A 24,230-nucleotide genomic window follows, 5' to 3' on the forward strand; every position below is an offset into this window, starting at 1 on the left:
ACAAGGCAAGGCGTTTTCCCAGATTAGAGAAAGTTGATTGGAGGAAGAGATGGTCCAAATAGTTTGTCATTCCCTGCCCTCAGACAAACCTGAGAACTGTAATTCTGTGTCAGAGGAAACAGAATATTCACCACCTTAATTCCTGAAATCCTGTTATTTAGTGTGGTAAATCACAACTAGAGGAGCCCATTGAATCAGTGAGGATTTGGTGAGTTAACTCCTCTGTAAATTCCATTGATTCAATGAGCCTACTTTAGTTGTACCTTACTACATGAACAGGATTTCAGCCAGTGATCCTCAGAATGCAGAGGGAAGGCATAACAGTTACTAAACCTGATACAGGTTAATTTTACATGCATGCCACACAGAGTCAGATGCTACGTATGAGACAAAGCGTTCTGTAGAACACACTGTTCATTCTGGGCCCAAAATTGGTCCATACCTGATAACCTGCCTGTGGTGGGCATGGCTGATATATGGAAGATCTTGCTTAGGGAAGGAGTTAGACTTGATTCATCCCATTGAAGATCAGTCACAGAGCTATAGCTGTAGTGTCATGTCAGTGACTTATATACCTCTTTCCCTTTTCTTGTTGCAGTTTGTGCGGGCACCCTAAATGGACTCAGCTTCACTGGGGACACCCAGCAACGCTACCAGACGCTATACAAAATGTACAACAACTGTGAAATTGTCATGGGTAATCTCGAGATTGTGCTCATTGAAAAGAATCCGGACCTCTCCTTCCTTCAGGTAAAAGAATTAAAAATGACATTGGTTGGTGCATGTATGTATGTTGGTGGAGAGGGATGTGTCCATTCATCTATTTGTCCGTGAATGGACCAAGCTTTTAAAGCCATTCTTGCATAATCTCTACTTGCCGGGTCAGTAAGAGCATAGCTGAGAACTGCAGGTGCTCACAACGCTGAGCAGGAGATGGGAGAAGATACTGTCTTCTCCTAGTTCCTATGGCACACTATGCATTCAGCTGGTCATCATAGATGCAGCTCAACCAATTGGCCCCTGATCTGAAAAATGTTTCCCACCCTGGTAGAGAGAAAAGCTTGAAAATCTACATACTTTTTCCTTTTGTTCCAGCCTGATGATGTTAACCCTTCCCCCAAAGCTTTGAACACTTGCATCACAGGAAAAACCTATTCAGTGAGGTTCACTCCCTAACAAACAGTATGTTCCAATCTGAGGACTTAATTCAAGGAGTTTAATTGATCATGTCTTGCTTTTGGAAGGGCAATTCAAAAACTGTACAGTTTTGAGTATCGGAATGGCCATAGATGGGGTGCGGCCTGAAATTAAAACAAAATCCAGCTGTGCTAAAACGAGCAGACATCGAATACAGCTTTGAGATTGTGATGATGGGAACAACATGGCTTGACTGGTTTTTCCTCTTTGGCTCTTGCCTCACTGAAGGGACAGTGAATGGTCTCATTTCTTGTGTGTCAGATTCAATCAGATTTGCACTCTAGAGAGGAACAGAGAGAGTAGGGCATCTCTGGCGGTGATGATTCATTACGGAACCCAGAAAGTTTCTTCTTTGAGTGAAATTTGCCTTCAGTTTACAACTGAGGCCGCAGGTCACCCATCTTTTTATGTCCTGCCTTTAAAAAGTCAGGATGCGACGTTCCAAATATAGAAGTAAGGGATTGAAATGTTTCTCTTTAATAGGAAAAACTGAGTCTAGGGTATTCCTTTACTCCACACATATTATGAAGCCTATCAACTTCATCATGCAATGGAGCTAGACAAAAAAGATCAGGCCAACCCCCTATTTTTCAAATAGAAAAATCTACGCTGGAAAAAAAATACTTTATGTGAAACAGGTCTTAAAATGTCAGCTTCAGAATGTCAATAGGACTTTACATCATGCAATGCAGCTGCGGAAATAAAGAAAAAAGTTCCTATGGGACATCTCTCCTCTAATATCAATCAGGTCTCTCACAGATCATGAAGTATTTAATCTCTAAAATTTTTGAAACTATTGGTCTTATTAGATTAGCAGAGCTCTGCATCGATCAACAATCTCTCCCTAGGGATATTATGGAGATTCTGCTTCGGAGAATGGGGTATATTGTGCTTAACTTGGTATCAAATAAGTAATTTTATTAGACAAGCTGATACAATGAAGTAGACTATAAGATGTCTCACCCCGTTTGAAGATCTTCTCTGTTCTCTAGCTGAAATAAATAAGGGAGCAAAGACAAAACTTGATTCATTGTTGATTGAGGCAGATCTAGGCTCTTCACTGGGGTGTGAGAGATATGGGAATATAAAAATTAATGAAGAGATGTTTCCAAAGTTATGTATAAAGAGGTTTCTGTTATTTCTAAGGAGACTGCATTGAAAATATTCAAAAAAATTGTGTTTTACCCCACTTTGGCTCTCACATATCAACCTTGTAACATCAATGACTCATGTGTCAAAATGTCTGGTGATTTTGCACAAAAGTAAATCAGTTTTGGGAAAAGGTATGAAATAAACACAGTTACAAATTGATCAACTGCTAAATCCCTGAAATTAGAGCTTATTTTCCATTTCTTAGGGGAGAATGATTTCATTTAAATAACTTAATAGGCCATCTTCTAATCATTTTAATCCCTTAATAGACCATCTTCCAGTAGCACCAAAACAGATGAGAGCCAAAGGGTGGGAAAACATGCAGGCAGCATCAATTGCAGCATGGTACTCTAGAATATGGCAGATACTGATGCAGGAAAAATTAACCACCAAAGCTAAAGGGACAAAAAATTTGGATTCTTTTACAACAGACTGCCCCCTCCCCTTATTGTTTATATGAATGGAATAGATAATAAGGGACTCCCCTAAAGCATGCAGGATTTATTGGTCTGTATAACGTACTTGGAATACGACTATAGTCTTCCTAGGAAAGTCTCATGAGAGTTAGGATATGACTCTGTTGGGGGAAAGGGGAGGAAGGAAAGAAGAGTACGGAAATGACTGTATGTATTGATTAATGTTGTACAAATAAATAAATAAATAATAAAAATACAAAACCATCTGAGGCCATGGAGACTGGGGCTGGGATCCCTGTCGCAACTCATCTAGACTGAGCCTGCCTGTGGTATGTGGGATCTGTGCCATTACGAGTGGGAAGGGCTCTCTGTAATGTGATTGTGTAAATGGGGCCTACTCACCACCACCAGAATTAACTTTCCTCTTTCCAGCGACAGAGTGAGTTGTCAACAACCAGCTTCTGAAGTCACGGAGGGACTTTCCCCCTGCCCATTCACTCTTCCTCCCACAGGGCAAGCCCTTTCTCTAAGGGTCACTTCCACTGACTTTGAGAGCCAGGGTGACACTTACTCTCCTGTAGGTCGCAGTCAAGTGGGGGCATGTATGCCTGCTACAACAGTTCCTTAATTGAAATGGTATCATTGCCTTGAATAGTCGACTTAGTCTAACATGTTGTCACTTCTGGTAATAAAATCAGAACAGCGCCAGCAGTAGGGAGCAAATGGTGGCCTTCCAGATGTTACGAAAGCACAACTTCGCTCAGTTCCGGCCCCTGCATAGCCAATGTGTACCATGCTGAGACTTTCAGCCAAACAACAACATCTGGAAAGCCACACCTCACCTATCCCTGTGTTAGAGAAATCCACTCCTGAAACAAAAAAACTGGTGTTAAAAATAATTTGGTTGAAATGTGGTGCTAGAGGAGAACTTTGCAGATATCCTGCACTGCCAGGAAGACAAATCAGTGGGTCCTAGATCAAATAGAATCTGAACTATCTCTGGAGGCAAAAATGATGAAACTGAGGTTGTCCTACTTTGGTCACATCATGAGAAAGCAGGATTATTTGGAAAAGACAATAATGCTGGGAAAAGTGGAAGGCAGCAGGAAAAGAGGAAGACCAAATATGAGATGGGCTTACTCCCTAAAACAGTGGTTCTTGACCTTGGGCCTCCAGGTTTTCTTGGACTACAACTCCCAGAAGCCTTAATCACTAGCAGTGGGAACCACCACCCTTAAGGAACCCATAGGCTTGAGTTTGCAAGAGCTGAGTAAGGCTGTTGAAGACAGACCATTTTAGAGATCACACATTCATAGGATCACTATAAGTCAAGGGCGATTTGACAGCACATAACAACAACAACAATTAACCTGCAAAACTCATGATGCACAATGTTGTTATGACAGGTAGAAGATAATCGACAAATCATTTAGAGAATAGTCCTGTCAATAGCTTCAAACTATAACAGTCATTTTGAAGCCTCCATGTTCAGAGGCTGCATGTATCTGAACAGTAAAAGTTGAGGGTCAATATCCCGTAGCTAACAGCCATTATTCAATGCTAGCAAATATTTCTGTGTTATTTGGCTGGTCACTGTGCACATGGCAGAATGTTAGACTGCTGCTGGCCAGTTGTAGTAGAGTAGTTCTCCTGTACTATGGGGCAGCAAACCTATTAAGGCTTATTTATTGGCTGGCGGGGGCCTACTTTTTAATAGCAAAATTAGTCCATAATGAGTGAAACAACCTCAACCACATCTTAGCTAACATCAACAAGGATCTTTTAGGTGAGAAAGGAAGAGTGTGAGCCCCCCCCTCTCAGCTATTGCTAGATTGCAATTCCCATTATCCCTCATTATCCAGGCTCAACTGGCAGCCGCTGATGGAATTTGTACCCTACTATCCTCCTCCCCCCTTCTATGTTAAGCTCTCTCCCTATGCCCAGCAACACTATCAGCTGGACAATGAGGAGAAACACTTAAGGTAAGGAGAGGGGACACCTTTTCTACTTCCTAGGTAAATAGATAAGCATGTGTTTAATAGATACACACATCTATACAGTGGTGCCCCGCTTGACGATTACCCCATTAGACGATGAAATCGCTTGACAATGAGTTTTTTGCAATCGCTATAGTGATCGCAAAACGATGATTCCAATGGTTTTTTTGTGTTTTATGATAATCAGTTCCCTGCTTCGGGAACTGATTTTTCGCTTCACGGTGATTAAAAACAGCTGATTGTCGGGTTTTCAAAATGGCTCCCTGCTGTTTTCTGGACCTATTTCCGGAAGACAGCGATGCAAAATGGCTTCCCCTATGGAGGATCTTCGCTGGATGAGCAGGTATTTTCCCCGTTGGAACGCACTGACCGGTTTTCAATGCATTTCAATGGGGTTTTTCCCCGCTTGACGACGATTTCGCTTAACAGCGATTTTAACGGAATGCATTATCGTCATCAAGCTGGAAACCACTGTAGTTTGGCACACATAAATATATTAGCATATCAGTTAAGAACTTCACAGTACTAGGACTTCCCAAAGTCATTGTAATTTGACCTTGCTGCAGATAGTTTCCTGGAAGAACTTTACCTCAGTGATGGAAGATTCTTCAGGGAGATATGCATAATTAAAGTTTGACTCTTAGCAAATATGAATTTAGTGAGTGCAGATTGGAATTTAATCACTTTTTTCCCTCAGCCCAGAGGGAACCAACTACCAGCTTAGTGGCAAACAGCAAAAGACAGAACAGGCTGAAGCTTGGAAATTATTTCCATCTAATGTGTTAAACATAGACACATGGAAGATAAGTGTTCTTATCAGAGATTCTGACATGATGTCTCATGGCAAAGCAGTGAAAACAGGCTATGACTGATCTAAGGAGAGACAGACAAGCATGCAATAAACTAATGGTTGCTTCTACAAACTGTATTATCATTGCATGAGAGTGCAGTGATGTTATTGTGTTGGCAGAACAAATCATCTTTCTAAAAATGGAGGTGGCTAAACAGTCTTCTCCTGCTCTGTGCCAGATTCAGAGAAGCAAACTTGGCAAAAGGTTTTTGAGTTATAATTTTAAAATCATTCACACTACACCCCCTGTGCAGAAACAAGTGACCCAAAATGCCCCCAGCTTTGAAACAGATAAATTTAAAAGACCACTCTTGCATATATTGAAAGAAAATGGTTGTCCCCCACCCACGTTTTAAAAATTATTTTGAAAACAATTCAGGATTGAGGGGCTGAAATATTGATCCACAAAAAAGGTCTTTCAAAAGAGAAAAACAGTGACTTTGTTATAAACTGAGTGAAACGGGCTTACAAGCAATAACATTCCAAAATAGACATGTTGTTGCAGCTTCATACAGGAAGTCTGTTGAGGAATGAAAGGTCATGGAGAGAGTCAAAAAGCAGATCTTGTTTAAAGAATTTTTTTAAAAAAAATCAGGCTTGCTTTAAAGAAACTAATGAAGTGACAGGCCTCCAGAAAGAGACATTTTGCCAGATATCTCCAGAGAATTAGCATACAATTTTGTAAGGCATATTTGAAGCGTTTCTGCATTACAAAAGCACAGAGTACTTATGTTTGTCCCAACCCTGAGTGCTTTCAGTAAATATTTCTGAAACCAGCCTCCTGATGCAAGTCTTAAAAGGAGAAATCAGTTGCATCACTTGATAATGAAAATCTAGATATTATGATATCTTTTGTGTTTCCACAGACTATCCGAGAAGTGACTGGCTATGTTTTGGTCGCTATGAATTACTTTACATACTTGCCACTGCAGAATCTGCGCATGATCCGAGGGACCCAGTACTATGAAGACAAGTATGCACTCTACATTCTCCTCAACTATGAAAACAATGTCACACATGCCCTGCACCAGCTGGGCTTCAACCAGCTTACAGGTGAGTTGGTGGTGGGTTTGGGGTGTCATGATAACCAGCCAATATTCTCATATTGCTCCCTCCCAGTTTTTCTGCTAAGTGGCAGCAAGAACTCCGAATGTTTTTCTTGTCTCTTACTGCTTATTTTATGTGCTTAAAGGGCAATTTGGTTCAAGTGGCAACTGTAGAGAGGATGTTTATATGTTCTTAAGTTTGCCTAGATAGCAAGCCAATAAAGACAGATTTCTTGTTTAGACTAAATCTCTGATGATAAAGTATATACACATGCTAGAACAGCAAGATACTAGTTAAGGTCAGAATACAGTGCTTTCCAGATAGAATAGTGATATTTTGATTAGTAGCGAATACTGTAAGATTTGTTTAGAATTACTGCTTTAGTGTCACCATTTTTGTCAATTATAGTTTGAGATTTGTAGAGGGAAACCAGGACTAGAAGTAGAAAAAAACTCAGTTTATTTTGACTTATGCCAGTGATTTGAGAATATCGTTCATTTAGAAAGAGTTAGAGAAGCACAATGACAAGATGAAGTACTGTAATATATGCTCTTTTTGCTGGCAATAAACTGTTTATAAATCTATAGCTTTATAGCTCATTTCTGGTGTGCTTATTAGTTATACAATAAATTCTTATGCTTCTTAAAAAAAACAATCTATTTTTAACACAGATGTAGCAAAGATAGTTACCAGTTATTTTTTCTGTCTTAAATGTATGACTGTTTTCTGAATTTCTACATTTCCTACATTTTATTGTCTAATATACAAGCCTGCTGAATGAAAAAAGAAAATAATAGGAAGATTATTTTTAAAGGCATATTAGATTATCTGGGATCCACACTGCTTAAACCCTGAAAGGGTCAGCTGTGACTTATCTGCACAGACTTCTCCAAGCCCTACTCTAGTGCAGACCCTGAAGAAGCAAAATGTCAGGCCTTAGCTTGACATCACCGTGAATGAGTTTAGGTGGTAGCCTTATACAATTACAAGTGCCTGGAGCTGGACTTGCTGTAGGCACTAGACTTATTTCTTGTTCTATCATTTTGCCCTGCTTTAGAGCCCAACAAAGCCTGATCTTTCCCCATCAAAGCACATTAAATCAGGGGTTCTCAACCTTTGGTGTTAGACAGTATAGCCAATGAGCAGTGAATCCAAAACATCCGAAGGGCCAACTGTAATGAATCCTGTGGCCTCAATAGCTAGTGTCAAATAGAGATTCTTCTGTTTGTTTAATTTTCTAAGTCAAATATGTTTCATCACAATATTTACTCAATGTATATTCTGAGTCCTTGGTCTCTCTTTTATAATCCCATCACCAAATCTGTCTAAGCTAGTGGCCAGCTCCCCTTCTTATAGCGGCAAAATCTATTATTTAGTTTGAGGAAATAATAATTTCTATGATATATTTCCTTTGGTCTCTCCTGAATTTCCTGCAAGTCAGTTTTATTGGATTGCCATGAGTTATGAGAGGAGGGCAAGATACTATATCCATGTTGTGCAGGACAGCATTTTCAGAACATCCTTTGGCCATAGGAGAAAAGCCATGTACCAAACATCATTTATAGCTCTGCCTTAGACAGAATGAGGTGTCTGTGTGAGGCAGCAGACATTTGGGGGAGGCAAGAACTGGCAGCAAGCGTTAATGCTTCTGACAGGGGATCTGCTTTGTACCTCTTAAGTTAGCCCCTGCCAAAAGATGTGGTGGTGGGTGCATTGCCAGTTGTATTATTGTTCACTGTATAATTAATTACAAAGACCACTTCTCCTGTTATTACTCACCACTATTGTGATATCTTCATCTTGCTATGTTGATTGTTATGGTTCTGTTGCTTTTTATGACTTTTGTGGGTGAGCTAAGATCAATATGCAAATAACATGAACCCTGGAAAATTATTCCTCTAAAATATTGAAAAAAGATAAGTCCTTAAGGAACAGCTTTCAGAAATAACTAGAAAATGTTACTTGTCACACCAAAAAAAGCAGCATTGTTCTTGTGTATTATGTTAGTTTTCATATGTGCCTTCATTATACGTTCTAATTACATGAGAAGAAGAGAAAAATGTTACAGATCTCTGTTAAGTTGTAATTTGTTGTTTCCAAGTTCTGGAATTATCTTTACTTCTCAGATTCAGATGGAAGCCATCCATAGGTGAGTGGTTGCTAGATTGGTGACAGTAGATGAAGTCACCTCAGTGAGGCAAAACGGAAAGTGTATGTGATGGAGATGGGTGGTGAGTCACTTGTTAGAGATATTTCAAGAAGAAACACAAAAGCAAAACAAAAAGAAGAAGATGTTGTGGCACCTTAAAGACTAACTATTTCAATGTACGCTTTCATGGAATATTTCCCACTTCTTCATACATAAAATACAGAGATGGGAGCCCACAAGTCTGGGTTGTTTGTGTTTTTTTCTCTTAAAATAAGGCTTCTGTATTGCAGTGGACAGAGTATTAGATTTGTACTGGGCAGAAACTAGTGTAGTGCAGTATAGCTCTCTGGGTGATTTGGGGGCTCCTTATCAATAACAGTTGAGTCTATTTTGCTGGATTGATAAGAATATAAAATGGTATGATCCCTTGAATGTTGCCCTGAAGAGTTGAATACAGATGTGAGAAGGGAATCCAAAAAAGTATTTTCAGAACAAATTATGATGATGAAAACATCTTTAAGGAACTGTTTTACAAATTCTTTCTTCACGATTGTAATCTTTCTGTTCCCTGAATTTTGTTCAGAAAAACCTTCCTGTTCTTCCCGGAGGCTTATATAACAATCTCCCTAGACCAGCTTTGTGTGCGTTGTCAGAAAGGACATCTCTATACAATACAGTTAAAACAGTTAAACATGTAATGGGCTCTGCTCCCTGAATACCTCAGGAAATGGTGATTTTGTAATCAGAGTGTGTGCCCTATTGTTTGTAAGATCTGAGTAGGACTGTTGTTAACTCTTCTATGGCCTTTTAGAGGCTATTCATCCCTGGGGTCCCCACAAGTCAGAAGTGACTCAACAACACAGCACAACAGAGTTTTTAATCAGCTAATTCTTAGCACCTTCACTAACAGTTTACAGGGTTAACTGATAGAAGCTGTAATAGTTACACAAGATTATCTTACACTGTAGACGTGCCTTTACTTGTGACTTTTAGGGATTTGTTTTGACATCTGTTGCTAGTCCTCCTGATTGTTATATTTTGTAAGGAAGGGGAACTGAATAATGAAAGAAAATGTAATTAGATCCATAGGGCTTACATCAATAGTAAGACATAAAGAAGGGATTTTGAAGTGCCTACATGTAAAGCAATATAAAATATACTAGCCCTCTCTTTCAGGCATACAGTACTGAAAGAGTCAGAGGACTTCAAATGGTATCCACAGAGTCCTACTCCTGATATGTAAAGCTTGCTCTTTCATTCTTCAGTAGCAACAATCAACCCTTGGATACAGATCAAACCAGATCTTGAAATGGCTGCTATCTCCACTGAACAACAGCTTGATCTTGCTGGAGCTGCCAGACAAAATTAACTGTTTGGGTGGCATATCTAGGAGCCTCAGTTGGCTGATTTCTCTTAGATCTTGGAATTGGTCTTATAATAGTACATCTTCCTAGGGCTGTCAGCTTCTCCCACATCACATAGGCTTGACCAACTCAAGTGGTTGCCCCTGTCACATACACACCCTGCCAATCCAAGTTTCTTATCTTTAGAACAATATGCCTTAATTGCAATAATTTACTATAAGCTGCTTTCTGATTTTTAAATAAGAAATAGTATACAAATAGTTGAACCTCAATCATCAGGATAGGGTATTTTTATCCCTTACGTACTCCAAAGCTACCTAGAATTTGCCCTCTAATAAAGGCATTCTGCAGTTGTCACCTGCACAATTTTAACTTCCCATGTATATATTTTTTTAAAGGAGCCGGTGCACATGCTCACATATACTCCTGGCAAATAAAAGTGTAGTTAGCCAATGTAGCATACTGGGAAAAAAGAAGTCCATGCTGGTTTTCACTGAACTGTGAGACAGTGTAGCAGAAGTGGTGTATTCTGATTATCAGTAGCTTGTCCGCATTCGTGGGTTAGTGGTGGTGGAATTTCTCATTACAGAGCAGTCTAGGAAACGGCCTTACATTGAGTTGGCTGGTGGGTCTATCGACCCAAGTGTGAACTTTGAGTGGCTCTCGAGGGGTTCCAGGCAGGATTCTCTCCTAGCCCTACCTCGAGATTGCAGGTATTCCTTGTTATTCAGAACCAAGAACAATGAAAGCCTGAGCCTGTTTGTTTTCCAAAAGCAGACAAGATCTGTGTTTTGAGGTTGGAAGGACAAGAAACGTACAGTACATGAACCTGTTGTTAACACTGTTGCTCAATTCATTGGTATTCTCAGAAAATACTCCATGCCCACTCGTGGCAGTGTTTTAAATCCTGGTGCATGAAATTTAAATAAATATCTTGAAATACAAGATATAAATCTTTTGGGAAGTGCGGCTAAATTTTATATACGAGCATAGTGCTTTATGGGCCTCTTGCTGTACCTGATTTGCAACAATCAAAAATACCATTACAGGACACATATATTAAGTAAATAATGGGTGAAATCTTGCTGCAACATTTCTTTAAATTGCAGAGCTGAAAGGGACCCTATGGATCATCAAATCCAGTCCCTGTCAAGGAGGTTTTGCAGCCCGAGACCTAAATCAATGAACTGAAAGCCACACAAGCTGGCTCTTCACATAGGACGCATGGTTTCTCAGCCCAACTTTAGCTGCTCACCAGCTGAATTACTGTGTAGTGCCATACACAGTATGGGATGAAATACTCAATATTTCCTTCTTTCCTTTTAAATATACTGTATTGTAAAAAGAAGTTTAGTTTTTATCTGATTACTCCCTCATATTATCCTGTTAATTGGCTGGAATAATTAAATTCGACAACATAGGGAACTTTAGATTGTCAAGAAGCAAAATTCTGTGCCCAGGAGAGAATTCAATTTTTGAATCTCTTTCTTCTTCTGTTTGTGCGCTGAACTATAGATTATATACAATTGTGGGTGAGTTAAGCTTTCAGAGTCACCAAACTAGAATGAAACACGTTGTCTTTCTACACCATTTCCCAACCAGCATAATCAACGGTGTCTCAGAGACTGGTAAAACAAGCTCACAGTGGCAGCCCTAATAAAAGAGTGGCTTCGCAACGAGAAAACATGTTTACCTCCCAGCCACCACTGGGCCAAAGACTCTGAATGGCCACCACAGCTCAGCTCCTCCTATTGCTAACTCTCTGAACCCCTGGCAGTATCGGAGGCAGTATCTTTGTCCTCTGATCTGGTGATTTGTGGGTGAAAGTCCAATCAACAGAAAGAATTTATGTGTCCTCTTAGCCAATTAGCTCTCTAACGGCTGCTTTATCAGTTCCAAGAGTGGATTTATGGACCAGTCATCCTTCCCTGCCCTTTAACTGGCCAGGACTGAAGTTGTTCAACAGGGAAGAAGTTTGTAAACAACTCAGGGTGGAGTCCTTGTTCAAGGCCAAACCCAACTGGAATAGGGTTAGTTGAGTAAGCCCACGGGGAGGAAGGAGGCTGTACAGTTTTGGAACACAGGAAGCAAGACTTTCAGGAAAATGTGCACCAGGTGAATCTACTGTAAGATACAATGCCCTGGTTTGTCTCTTTCTCACCTAAGGAAAAAAAAACTTTTAAAGATTCCTAGTCTTAGACTCCTAGGATCCTGCAAGAGAAGGAATGCCAACTGTTTTACATGACGCATCAGATGGCATTTGGTTAAGCAACCTCTAGCTCCTTAAATCACCATCTTTCACAGCACGGCAATTGGGCATGTGATTCCCCCACTCCCACCACTTTTATTTTCATGCCAGATTATTGTTAAGTAAATGCAGCATTCAGTCCAAGAAATGGCCTTGTTTGGGGTTAATTGAAGTTTACATTTAATACATGTGATTTTTTTCCCCTTGCCTAAGGTTTGGGAAAGTATGCTGCCGTGCTTGCTTTATGACTCGAACAGCAGCATGCCCGGTCTCTTCAACTGGTTGTCCAAGAGGACGCTCACAGAACTATTGCCTGCTATTTTGCTTTGGGTCTGAAAGTGGGTCACTTTGCACCCAGGATAGATTATACAACCCATGCTGGCCGATTGGTTCTGTAGTGAATCAGATAAAGCAGAAGCCAAGGGATTCAGTAAATCTTAAGAGTGTGTCCGGTGCTCATTATAGACTGTATGGCTCTAATACAGTAAGATCCCCTTGGTGCTTTCCACTGAATGGTCAAAGGGACCAAATCAGAAATTGTAAAATTTGTCTTTATGATGCAGTTTTAAGATGATGCGGATGATGGTGACTACTGCAATGCACTCTGCATAGGAAGCTTTAATTGGTGTAGCACATAGAAGACGTAATTGGCACGGAAAATGCAACTAAGCTACTAATAAGTGCATCGTACCAGGACCCTATTATTTAGTGCTGAAAGACCTGTGCTGATCACCAATTGTTTTCTGGGTTAAATTCAAGGATCTATTTTCAATATTTAGAGCCTTGATATAGCATAGGGTCTGGTTGTTGGTTGGATTGTCTGTCTTGTTATGAATATAATTTTGTTATTAAAAGCTACAGTGGAGCCCTCTTGAGGACATTCTTCTCTCCCTAGGCCTGCTTGATGGGCTTGCGTCTCCTGGTTGATGCAAACCTGTGGTGTACATTCACTTCAGAATTCGGATTGGTCCCTGCTCTTCCTCCTTTTGGAAAAGCTTGTTAACTCTTTTTTAAAATTAGCCATTGAAAAGGTTTAACTTATTTTATTGTTGTCTCCCTGCTATTTCTCTAAATATTTTTTTTCCAGGATTTTTCCACCCAATATTTTATGATTTTTGTCTTATACTGTATAATGGCTTGTCTGGTTTGTGTCAAAAAGCAGTATATCAATATCAACATCAATATCAATATCCCTCCATCTGCAGATATGAAGGATCAACATCTTAAACCATTAACAACAGGATCAAGCACAATTCCCATTCATGTACACTTTTATTTCTGCTAGCTGGCACAGACTAGTCTCTGTGTATGTGTGTGTGTGTGTATGTATGTATCTATGTATGTATGTGTGTCTGTGTGTGTGTGTGCACGCGCATACACACACACACATACAGAGAGAGAGAGAGAGAGAGAGAGAGAGAGAGAGAGAGATGTGCCAGCTAGGAGTTATATATATACCCTATAGGACTGCTAAATTCATTAAATAAACCATGGAAAGATGGAACTCATTGCCAGCTTCACAAGCTCTCCAAGTTAATTTTACAACTCGATACTTATTTGAGAATGCTCATTTTATTATTATTTTATACCATTCTGATTGTTTGTATGTTCTTATATTAGATGCCAAATTTATTTTTTTAAAGACTGGTTTAATCTCTGCTCATGCATACAACCTGACTGGCTATGAAGCATCTATTCCCAATATCAGTATCAATATATTTGGATATTATTATAGAAGCATAGGTCCCCTAAGTATGATGTCATGTGGAGCCCCTGTATTAGCCCTGTGTTTGACTGAATTAGAACTTAAACTAGAAGTGCCAGCACCAGCAACTACTTGAGAAATGAGTGTTCTTGGGGATCATGTCAGCAGAACTGAAAAGAGGAAGGCGGACAGCCGGAGACAGGTCTCTTCATGTCACCGTTTCTTGCCCCAACCAACCTGTTTGGTTGATGTTGATGTTGTTGTTTTTGAACTACTGTGGCACCAAAAGACATCATCTGTCTATCAGCTTTCCCATCGCTTGATCTTTCTGCTGGCTGACAGAACAACCCTTGACTGAGGAGACACAATAGGTTTTCAGAATTACCTGGGCTACCTTGCCTACTATGTGAAAGTGCCTTCAGCATTTCATGGCTGCTACCAAGACTTACTTTATTTTCAAGCAGCTAACAGTGTGCTAATAGACTAGCATTTAGCAATACTGTGTTCAATCTGCTGAAAAATAAAACAAAACAGCTGTCATGTCAACTTAGTCTATGTTGTAAACGTTGTGGGAAGAAATTGTAAGGAAGAGGAGAAGAAAGCCTGTTGGCAGTTATGATCATCATCTTAGAACTGCAGAGCTAGAAGGGACCCTGTGGATAATAAAGTCCAGCCCCTGTCAAGGAGTCCCAGTGGAAAACTGGACTCCCAACCTCTGGTTCACAGCCAGATGCTTAAACCACTGAGCTATATAGCAAGAATGGGGGCAATCTGGAGAGTAGAAAAAAATATTTAGTAGGTGTAAACCCCAAACATTTCTTGCACATTAGGAATTCCTCTATGATGTAGTGGACAGAGCGATGGACTAGTACTAAGGAGAACTGGGTTTGAATCCTCACTTGGCCATGGAAACTGACTGGTGGGGAGGGTGTTGTTGTTGTTTAGTCATTTAGTCGTGTCCAACTCTTCGTGACCCCATAGACGAGAGCACGCCAGGCCGTCCTGTCTTCCCTCCCTAAATATCTCACTTACCTTGAAAGTTCTGTTAAGGTCACTACAGGTTAGTTCCAACTTGATGGTACATAATACAGTGAGTAATAAAGGCTGGGTACCTCAGAGCTGGACTGTTTGGCTGTTGAGTCAATGGTTGGGAGTTTAAATTTCCCACTGTGCTTCTTGAGAGCCAGACCATGTAGCTTTAGACAAGCTGCACAGTCTCAGAGCATTACAAGATGAAGGGACTGGTAAACCCGTTCTAAGGGACATGGTGGCGCTGCAGGTTAAACCGCAGAAGCCTCTGTGCGGCAAGGTCAGAAGACCTGCAGTCGTAAGATCGAATCCACACAACAGACTGATCCCCCATCGCTTGTCCCAGCTCCTGCCAACCTAGCGGTTTGAAAGCATGCGAAATTCAAAATGCAAGTAGATAAATAGGTACCAGCATGGTGGGAAGGTAACGACGTTCCATGTCTAGTCACGCTGGCCACGTGACCATGGAAGATTGTCTTTGGACAATCGCTAGCTCTATGGGTTGGAAACAAATTGTCAAGGGGAACCTTTACCTTTACCTAAACCCCTTCTGGATACTTTATATGTAGGAAACATTAACAAGGGTTGCCGTCAGTCGGAATCAATTTGATGGCACACAGTTGCTACTACTACAACTACAACATACATCAGAACAAACAAGGAGCCACTGACTCTCATTTAGGGCATGGCTAGATGGGGGAATTTGGAGCAATCCAGGTCATGTTTAAAAGAATCTTATCTGCATAGTATGATCTATTTTATCTTGCTCTTCTGGGATCCTGCCATTCACACAAAATCTGTTTCTTCTTTTGTGAGAAGGATTCAGAAAGCAGATCAGATTGCTCCAATTTCTGCCCCTTTCAGTTACTGACACCCTCCCCTGCCCTTTTCTCAGCCCTTTGTCATAGCTGTCAATCCACCAGCTGCAGTGGCTTCTCTCTTTTTGTTTAATTTAGAAAGTGGCATAGTACTACAGCAACACATGAACCTCGCATGGATACTCCTTTGTATCTGAAACAGTGTTGGGGCACTTAGAACATTTTTAAAAATTGTGAGAAGAGAAAAATAGAGGAGAAGGTTTCTCTTTGATTTTTTTTCTACTGAAACAACCCACTGCATGTACCATAGGGTTGTCACTGAAGAGAACACCGCCCACAGTTCCATTGGGGAGTAAATTAAGCAACCAACCGATAACTAGGATTGTTCCCAATTGCTCCCAATTGCAAACCAAATAGTGAGCTATATGCTTGTCTGAGATCCAACAGAAGAATTCTAACAAAAGAATGGTCAATAGAACCAAAGGCGAGAAACAGTGAAAGTGTTTATGTGACCAAGCCTAGGAGCACATATGATGTAATACATACATACATACATACCGGGTTTCACCTGGGCAGAGCCCTCCTATGGGGGAGAGGTGAGATTGTGAGGTCCATAAGTCTAGCAGAAATGAAATCTGTTAAATATTTGCATAGTTAAGAGCTGAAGGTGTACAGTATATCTTTAGGAGTTTGTCCTCCCCCTTAGACATTATAGGGTGGGGGAGGTGGGGGAGTGGGCTTGCATATGCTTGACTAACACTTGTTCCTAATAAGGTCTTAAAAGGGGTCAGTATATGCACATCTATAGGTACACAGGCCCTCTCTGTGGAATCAAGGACCCTGGAGACTGGATTTGTGTAATCTCACTGCCATTTCTTTTCAGGCATTAATGACTCAAAGGGGCTATCATGTCCATGAAAATATTCACCACAGCCCTGCCTTCCACTCATTTCCACCAGGAAATTTGAAAAGAGGACTCCTAAAGCCGTGAAATTCCTGAGATAATGGCAAGGCTGAGCATGCTGTCTGCTCTGCACCACCCAGCCTTTGGTCTCTCATCTCCAAGAGAGAGAAAGCAGCCACAGCTGTCCCTTTTGCCTTTCAGAAATCCTGTCTGGGGACGTCTACATTGGGAGAAACAAACAGTTATGTCACGTGAAGACTATTGACTGGGACGACATCATCCGGGAATCCAAATTCCAGGCTGTGGTCCATGACAATGGAGAAAATTGTGAGCATACCAGCTAATAGTAGGCTGAGAAGTTTGTATGTGCCCTTTGGACTAACCTTTCCATGATATAAATTTACACAGAGAGTTTGAAAGGCCTTGTTTTCACCCAGTGGCTTAGCTCAGGGTTCAGGAACATCTGGCCCTCTTAATGTTGCTGAGGTCTAACTACCATCATCTCCCACAATTTGCGGTGGTAGTGAGAGCTGATGGAAGTCCCAACAGCCTGTAAAAGTGCAAATGGATTAGTCTTTCAGGGTTAATATCTGGATTTTTGGGTTTGGAGTTTATTTGGCCAGTAGTTTCAAAAAAGCCAGTTCCCCAGCCTTCTATGGGAGAAGATCAATTGAGAAAGCCTTTGGACCCTATATCTTCCCCTTTCATCCCCACACAATCTCATTCCCTTTTATTGTACCATGCCTGCCTCTTCTATCAACCTGCAGCAGCTACATAGTCGCTCCCAAGCTCAGCCGCAGTAGAAGCAATCATTTCATCCCCCTCCTTTTTTCAGATAGATTTATACCTCACCTTTGTACCTTTAGGGAACTCAAGGCAAGATACATAGAATTCGCACAAAACCTCCCTTTCAAGCACTGAGCAGACTGACATCTGCTCAGCTTCAGAAAGAACATTTGCTAGATTATATGACATCTTAGATTAAGGTTTCTCTGAAGATCCTATGCATGTTAAGAAAAATCATAGGGAAAGTTAGGTCTGTGTGCATCATTCATTATAAGCTTATCTTGACCCACAATACTTGTTGTATTGGTTTTAATGACTGAGGCTGTGTGGTTTTTTTTATTATCCCTTTCTGACCAGGTCCTCCATGCCATGAGAACTGCAATGGGCACTGCTGGGGTCCCGGTCCTGAAGACTGTCAAAAGCGTAAGTGAGGCCAAGTCTCCAGACGTAATCTAGACGTAATCTGTGGGGGGGGGGAAAGGGTTAGGGTTTGAACTACCAGGAGAATGGACTGGATCACATGGATCTTGACAAATGAAGGATGAGAGAGAGTTGCCTGTCTCTCCCCCACCTGTGCAGTGCCAGCACACGGAGGCTCCTTTAAACACAGTGGACTGTGAAGATCAGCAAAGTTATTTCCTTAGCCTTGACCCCTTCATAAAGTATGACTACAGCAGCATCATAGGGATAGTGTTGAGTTCAGGGTGTGTACGGGTGTCAAACAAAGGATAAAGTGGACATTGCCATTATTTCTTGTGAAGGTGTGGAAAGTTTCTGTGCCAACAGGTAGCAAGTCTACATTAGCTTGTGTTGTGTAGCCCATGTTCTAGGTGTGCACAGGGGAAAGAGAGGAGGAGTTGATACAGTTACAGTGAAGACTCAAAATGTGGCATTGACTGTGTCTCTCCTATAATTTTTCCTCCTTCCATTGTAGTGACCAAGACCATCTGTGCTCCTCAGTGCAATGGACGCTGTTTTGGCCCCAACCCCAATGAATGTTGCCATGACGAGTGTGCAGCAGGATGCACCGGCCCTCTCAAGACAGAATGTTTTGTACGTACACCAATCTCCATGTCCAGCTTTCCTTTGGGGAGAGTTCATATGGCTGGTCCCAGTCAAGAGAGGAAGGGAGGAGGAGATGTTGAGGATAAAGATGATGAGGAATTTGGCTTTCAGTCTGGGCAGATCTGTATGTTTGTGCATAGGGGATCCTGCCAGCTTAGAAGGACACACTCTCCTTATAGCCATGCATCCCTCAGTATTCGTACCATAACCGTGCCAGTTTCTTCAATGTGGTTCTCCTTCAGGAAGATTTGTGTTTCCACCGAGAGCCATTTTACCTCTCTCATGGGCTGCTTCCTTTTTTGCTTCTACAAACTGTTAGCTGTCATTTCTCTCACTTTCTCCTAAATTCTTTCACTGCCTTTGCCCAGTTGGCAATGAGCCCAATTGCTAATCTTATCCAGCCCTCCACCATCCCCTAAACTTCATCTTTTACCTCAAAATCCTGCTTTACCTTTTCCCCACATTGAGCTACAGTTAACACCGTTCTCCTCTCCCTGTTTTCAGTGGGATACCCAGAAGGACATGAGGGCTGCCCAAAGAGGCCATTGTTTCCCACTTCACACCCCCCCCTCAAGGATGGATTTGTTCAGTTTTGGTGGCAGAACAGGGGGAGGCTTGAATCTTTGTTCAAAGAGAATGTTTGGGCTCTGGGTCTACAGTGACAGAGACCGAGTCTCATCTGTCTTTTCTTATCACACCATGTCTTTCATCCCAGGCCTGCCGGCATTTCAATGACAGTGGGGCATGTGAGACGCGCTGCCCCCCACCGTTGATCTACAATAAGCTCACCTTCCAGCTGGAGCCCAACCCTGATACCAAATATCAATACGGTGGCATCTGTGTCAAAAACTGCCCATGTAAGTCAGGGTTTGGAAGAGCAGTGCTCCAGGGAAGGTTGTCTCTCCCATCTGGAGATGAAGGCTCTTCCTTGGGGTGGACTATCTTCTTTATTGGGGAGATGTTGTGAGTTGTTGCAGCAATTCTGCTGCTTGAGACAGGAAGCCAAGAGCTGTTTCTTTCCATGCATCACCGCCCTGAGAGAAAAAGAACCCTCCCCCCCCCCCGTTGCAAGCAGAAACACCTCCACCCACTTTGCCCCACACCATCCATTGTCCGTGGAAGCAGAAGCAGCTAGCGGTGATTACTTTAGACATCCTTCCCATTCTGCCTTGGCTCTGAGAGAATCCTTCAAATGCAGAAATTCAGGTACAAAAAGAAAGGAAGAAATAAAAGATCAAGGAAGGCTACCCAGTGGCTTGGTTCTTCTTCCAACAGTGGCCTTCTGCAAGGAAGTGGGCAGACATTCTGATACTTCCAACTGGTGTGTGTGTGTGTGTGTGAGTCCTTCCTTCCTTCTGTCTGTCATATTAGGATGCTGCGGTTTGCTGGATGTGGAGGAGGCAGAAGAAGTGGCACGTTTGCTGCCCACAGCACTTCACTGCCTGAGGGGCCCTCTCAGGTGTCTGGCTGGCAATTAGTGATGATGCAACTCTGGTGGCGGCTACTCAGAATTTGTGGAGAAGCCCCCAAGACAAGACCTGCCCAGCATGTGCCTCCTGAGCGGGGAGGCTTCTTATCTGACTGGCATACCGTATTTTTTTTGCTCCATAAGACGCACTTTTCCGCCCAAAAAAGGGGGGGAGGCTTATGGAGTGAAGGTGGCGATTTCGCCCCCACTGGCCCCATGGGGGGGAGCATTGCAAGGGTCCGAGTCTGCCTTCCAGGACCCTTGCGATGCTCCCCCATCTCCCCACGGGGCCAGCGGGGGCGAAATCACGACCTTCCGGAATCTTTTGTGAGGCTTGGGAAGCTTCAGAAGAGTCCCTGAAGGTGGCGATTTTGCTCCCTCTGGCCCTGTGGGGAGGTGGGTGGAGTCTCCCAAGGGTCCGAGTCTGCCTTCCAGGACCCTTGGGAAGCTCCCCCCACCCCCCATGGGGCCAGAGGGGGCAAAATTGCCACCTTCTGGGACTTTTGAGGCTTGGGAAGCTTCAGAAGACTCCCAGAAGGTGGTGATTTTGCCCCCTCTAACCCCCGGGGGGCAGGGTGAGTCTCTAAAGGGTCCTGGAACACACCCTAGGACCCTTTGGAGGCTCACCCTGCCCCCCCTGCCGGGCCAGAGGGGGCAAAATCACCACCTTCTGGGACTCTTTTGAGGCTTGGGAAGCTTTGGAGGAGTCCCTGAAGGTGGCGATTTTGCCCCCTCTGGCCTCCAGGGGGGGCTGGCTGAGCCTCCAAAGGGTCCTAGGGTGTGTTCCATAAGACTCACCAAACTTTTAGGAGAAGAAAACAGATTTTTTTCCCCTGTTTTCTTCTCCTAAAAATTTGGTGCATCTTATGGAAAGGTGTGTCTTATGGAGCAAAAAATACGGTATATAGTTAACAGCCACCATGTAGACTCAGTCTGGAGGTGTGGGGTGTATAACATTTGAATGGCCGCTGAGACAGAGATTGGATATCAGGTAACATATGCCTCCATGGGGTGTGAGTTATTTTGAGGAGTGGTGTGGGGATTTGGTAAAGGGTGGGTAAATGAACCTGTTTGTGAATGTGTGTCCGTGCGTGTACTTCCTCTGCTGGAAGTAGCAACAACCGATGCTCCCTGAATTCTACAGCAACATTTTGCGCTGTTTTCATTCCTGGATCTAGTATGAGAAGATGTGATAGCCAAAATCACTGCTTTGTTGTTGTTTTTAAGTTGAAACATTTTACCTTCATCTATTGAAACAAGCCATTAATTAATACCTTTATCATATAAGTGTTATACCTACCATTTTTTGAAATCTAGAGGGAGAAAGCGTTGCCAGCAACATCTTCCTTCTGTTCGTATTCCCCACACCTCACCTCTTGTTATTTACAATTCCTTTCAAAATTTCTGCAGATAATTTTGTGGTGGATCGAAGTTCGTGCGTCCGGACCTGCCCTAATAATAAAATGGAGGTCGAAAAAAATGGCCAGAAGATATGCCAGCTCTGTGAGGGACTCTGCCCAAAAGGTATTAATGGGATACAGAATCACTTGGGATTGGCTATGTGATGATCTTCTGGAGGCTGGATGGGCAATGAGGTGTTAGCCATGGGCTCTTCTGGCTTTCTGAATGGAATCCGTCTAAAGAGGAAGGCTAGGAAGGCTCCCTGCTTCCTGCCTGGTAGTAATACTGTATCGTGATAAAGGTTTCAAATAGAACAACACATTTTTAAACTATTGGATGTGCAAAAGCAGTAGTATAAAGGATTCTAATAAAATAAAATAAAATAAAATAACACAGTGAGCCATATCTTCATTTTATAGAGGGAGATATTAAGAAGTTGAGCTGTGATGAATTTATGAACAGATTATAAGAATACATGATTGAAGTAAATGCAATTGTTGGGCATAACAGAAAATTCTAGAGCTAGTTTCACCTAAAGAAAACAATAGCTGATACATGGTATTAACTGAATGGCTATGGTGATCAAGCTATTGTATGATTTAAAATTCTATGATATATCATTCTATGTGGTCGCTCAGATTCAATATTGATTGATTGTTCTATTTGTAACTATATCATTAATTTTTAGACTACAGTGTGTGCCGTGAGCTTTTGGATGATTCAGGGTTATGTGTCCTTGTCAAATGTGGGGGACATATGTACTGTATGTCAAATTAGGTGCTCTCAATCTAATGATTGAGCTGAGAGCAGGGCTGGTTTTCCTGTTAGGCAGAGTGAGACATTGGCCTCGGGCAGCAAGAAAGCTTGTGCTTTTATTGGCAAGGAAATTATTGGGCTTCTATTTCTGACCCTCTCTAGAATGAGCCTAAACAAGATTCCCTCTAGTGCTTTATGGGACATGTGCATTTTATGAATACCTTGCACAACTGTAGAAAGAAAACAGAGATGGTACCTTGTAGCTACTCTAAAACTTGGGACTGATCCCAATTGCCTACTCATCCTTGGCCTCTCCTATCTAATGACTCAATTTCTTGTTCATTCTTATTAATGAAAAGGATGTCTCAACACATGGAGACATCTAATCGAAAAAACTGCTAGCTCCTGCAAGATTTTAAGCTCCTGAATGAAAGAAACCCCTCCCAACCCACCCTAAAAAATCCAGACCATTTTTGGTAGCAGCACAGTAGCAAAAGCTATTGCATTTTGCATATAAAACATTGTATTTCATGCTAACATTTTTGTGCTTTAAAAAAATCCTTGTATCTTGCACGAAATATGTTTTGCTGAAAAAAACATGTGGGGGGAAAAATCGTAAAATGCACAACATCCATAAAACTTCTTCTAACCTCACCCAGTGAAAAGTTTTGATATTTTTCACCAGCAGTGGCAGCAATGAAACTATCAGCTCCACAGAGGTATATCGGGAGGGAGCTTTAAATTGGTATAATTCACCTCTCTGATGACGCATTTTGCCCAACTGTGCTTTGTCTCTAGCTTGTGAAGGGACTGGAATCGGGAGCAAATACCAAACTGTGGATTCCAGCAATATTCACCACTTTATCAACTGCACCAAAATCTTGGGCAACTTAGACTTCCTTATCACTGGTCTGGAAGGGTAAGTATATGTGCTTGAATTGTGTGCCTAATGCCAGATCACATTTATTTATGGAACAAGACTCTGGTCGTTATTAATGTTTATTAATTTTTATTATTGTCTTATGATAAGTGGTTGTTGAGGAAGCATAGTGTCAGATTCCCAGGGAAGAGCAACCAGTCTATATGGCTAGCCACTGATTCTGAAAGCCAGTGTAGTGCAGTGGTTGAATCATGGACTCTGACATGGGAATCAAGCTTCTAGTCCCCAGTGGGCAACCTTGGGCCTTACTCCCACAGCTGTATTGTTACTGACCTGCTTGACCTGTCTACCTCAAAGAGTTGTTGTGAAGATAAAATGATGACTGAGAGAAGAGCCGTGTTTATTGCCTTGAGCTAAGTAGAGGAATGGCAAGACAGAAATGGAACTGATAAATAATAGGTAATAATTTTGCCCATTTCTTCTCTTTGCTCGCAGAGACCCATGGCACAATATAAGTGCTCTGGACCCAGAAAAACTCAACATCTTCCAGACAGTACGAGAGATCACAGGTGAGCTGGGACATGGGGTGGGCAGCATGTATGGGGTGCTCTGTTTTCCCACCAAATTCGGATCGTAAGGAAGGGCTGTGCTCCTCCATGCATGGCTCTGCGTAAGCAAAATCAATAAACAGAAGTGACAGATAGAATGTTAGACAGGACAAGGTTTAGAGGTCATGTTACTTTGGAAAGACATTATGGGATGTCATGGGAAAGTTACTCTCTTGGACTAGAAATCCCAGAATTCCCCAGGCAGTTAAAGCCCTCCAAAGCAAATGTCCTCAGTTTTAAGAAGGGACATATTCTGGCTCCTAGTTCATTTGGGGGAAAGTGCTGAGATCCATCTTTCTCCTGTGACTGCCAGGAACTGGGTTGGACATGATTCTGTACAATATGCAGCAGGAGAAGCCGTGTAATTCTCAGATCAGTGTGGACCACAAG

At 42.0% G+C, this 24,230-nt stretch overlaps 1 protein-coding gene across 1 annotated transcript in view; it reads left to right on the top strand.

Moving 5' to 3' along the window:
• ERBB3 (erb-b2 receptor tyrosine kinase 3) overlaps nt 1-24,230 on the top strand; it is a 91,351-nt gene that overhangs the window by 42,879 nt on the left and 24,242 nt on the right. The window contains exons 2-10 of the mRNA XM_020782698.3: nt 599-750; nt 6,479-6,665; nt 17,078-17,203; nt 18,020-18,085; nt 18,597-18,715; nt 19,443-19,584; nt 21,606-21,719; nt 23,151-23,271; nt 23,728-23,801. Of these exons, the coding sequence (XP_020638357.3) occupies nt 599-750; nt 6,479-6,665; nt 17,078-17,203; nt 18,020-18,085; nt 18,597-18,715; nt 19,443-19,584; nt 21,606-21,719; nt 23,151-23,271; nt 23,728-23,801 (1,101 nt within the window). The remainder of the gene's footprint in view (nt 1-598; nt 751-6,478; nt 6,666-17,077; nt 17,204-18,019; nt 18,086-18,596; nt 18,716-19,442; nt 19,585-21,605; nt 21,720-23,150; nt 23,272-23,727; nt 23,802-24,230) is intronic.

This window comes from Pogona vitticeps, chromosome 2 (genome assembly GCF_051106095.1).
Source record: "Pogona vitticeps strain Pit_001003342236 chromosome 2, PviZW2.1, whole genome shotgun sequence".
Taxonomy (NCBI): Eukaryota; Metazoa; Chordata; class Lepidosauria; order Squamata; family Agamidae; genus Pogona; species Pogona vitticeps.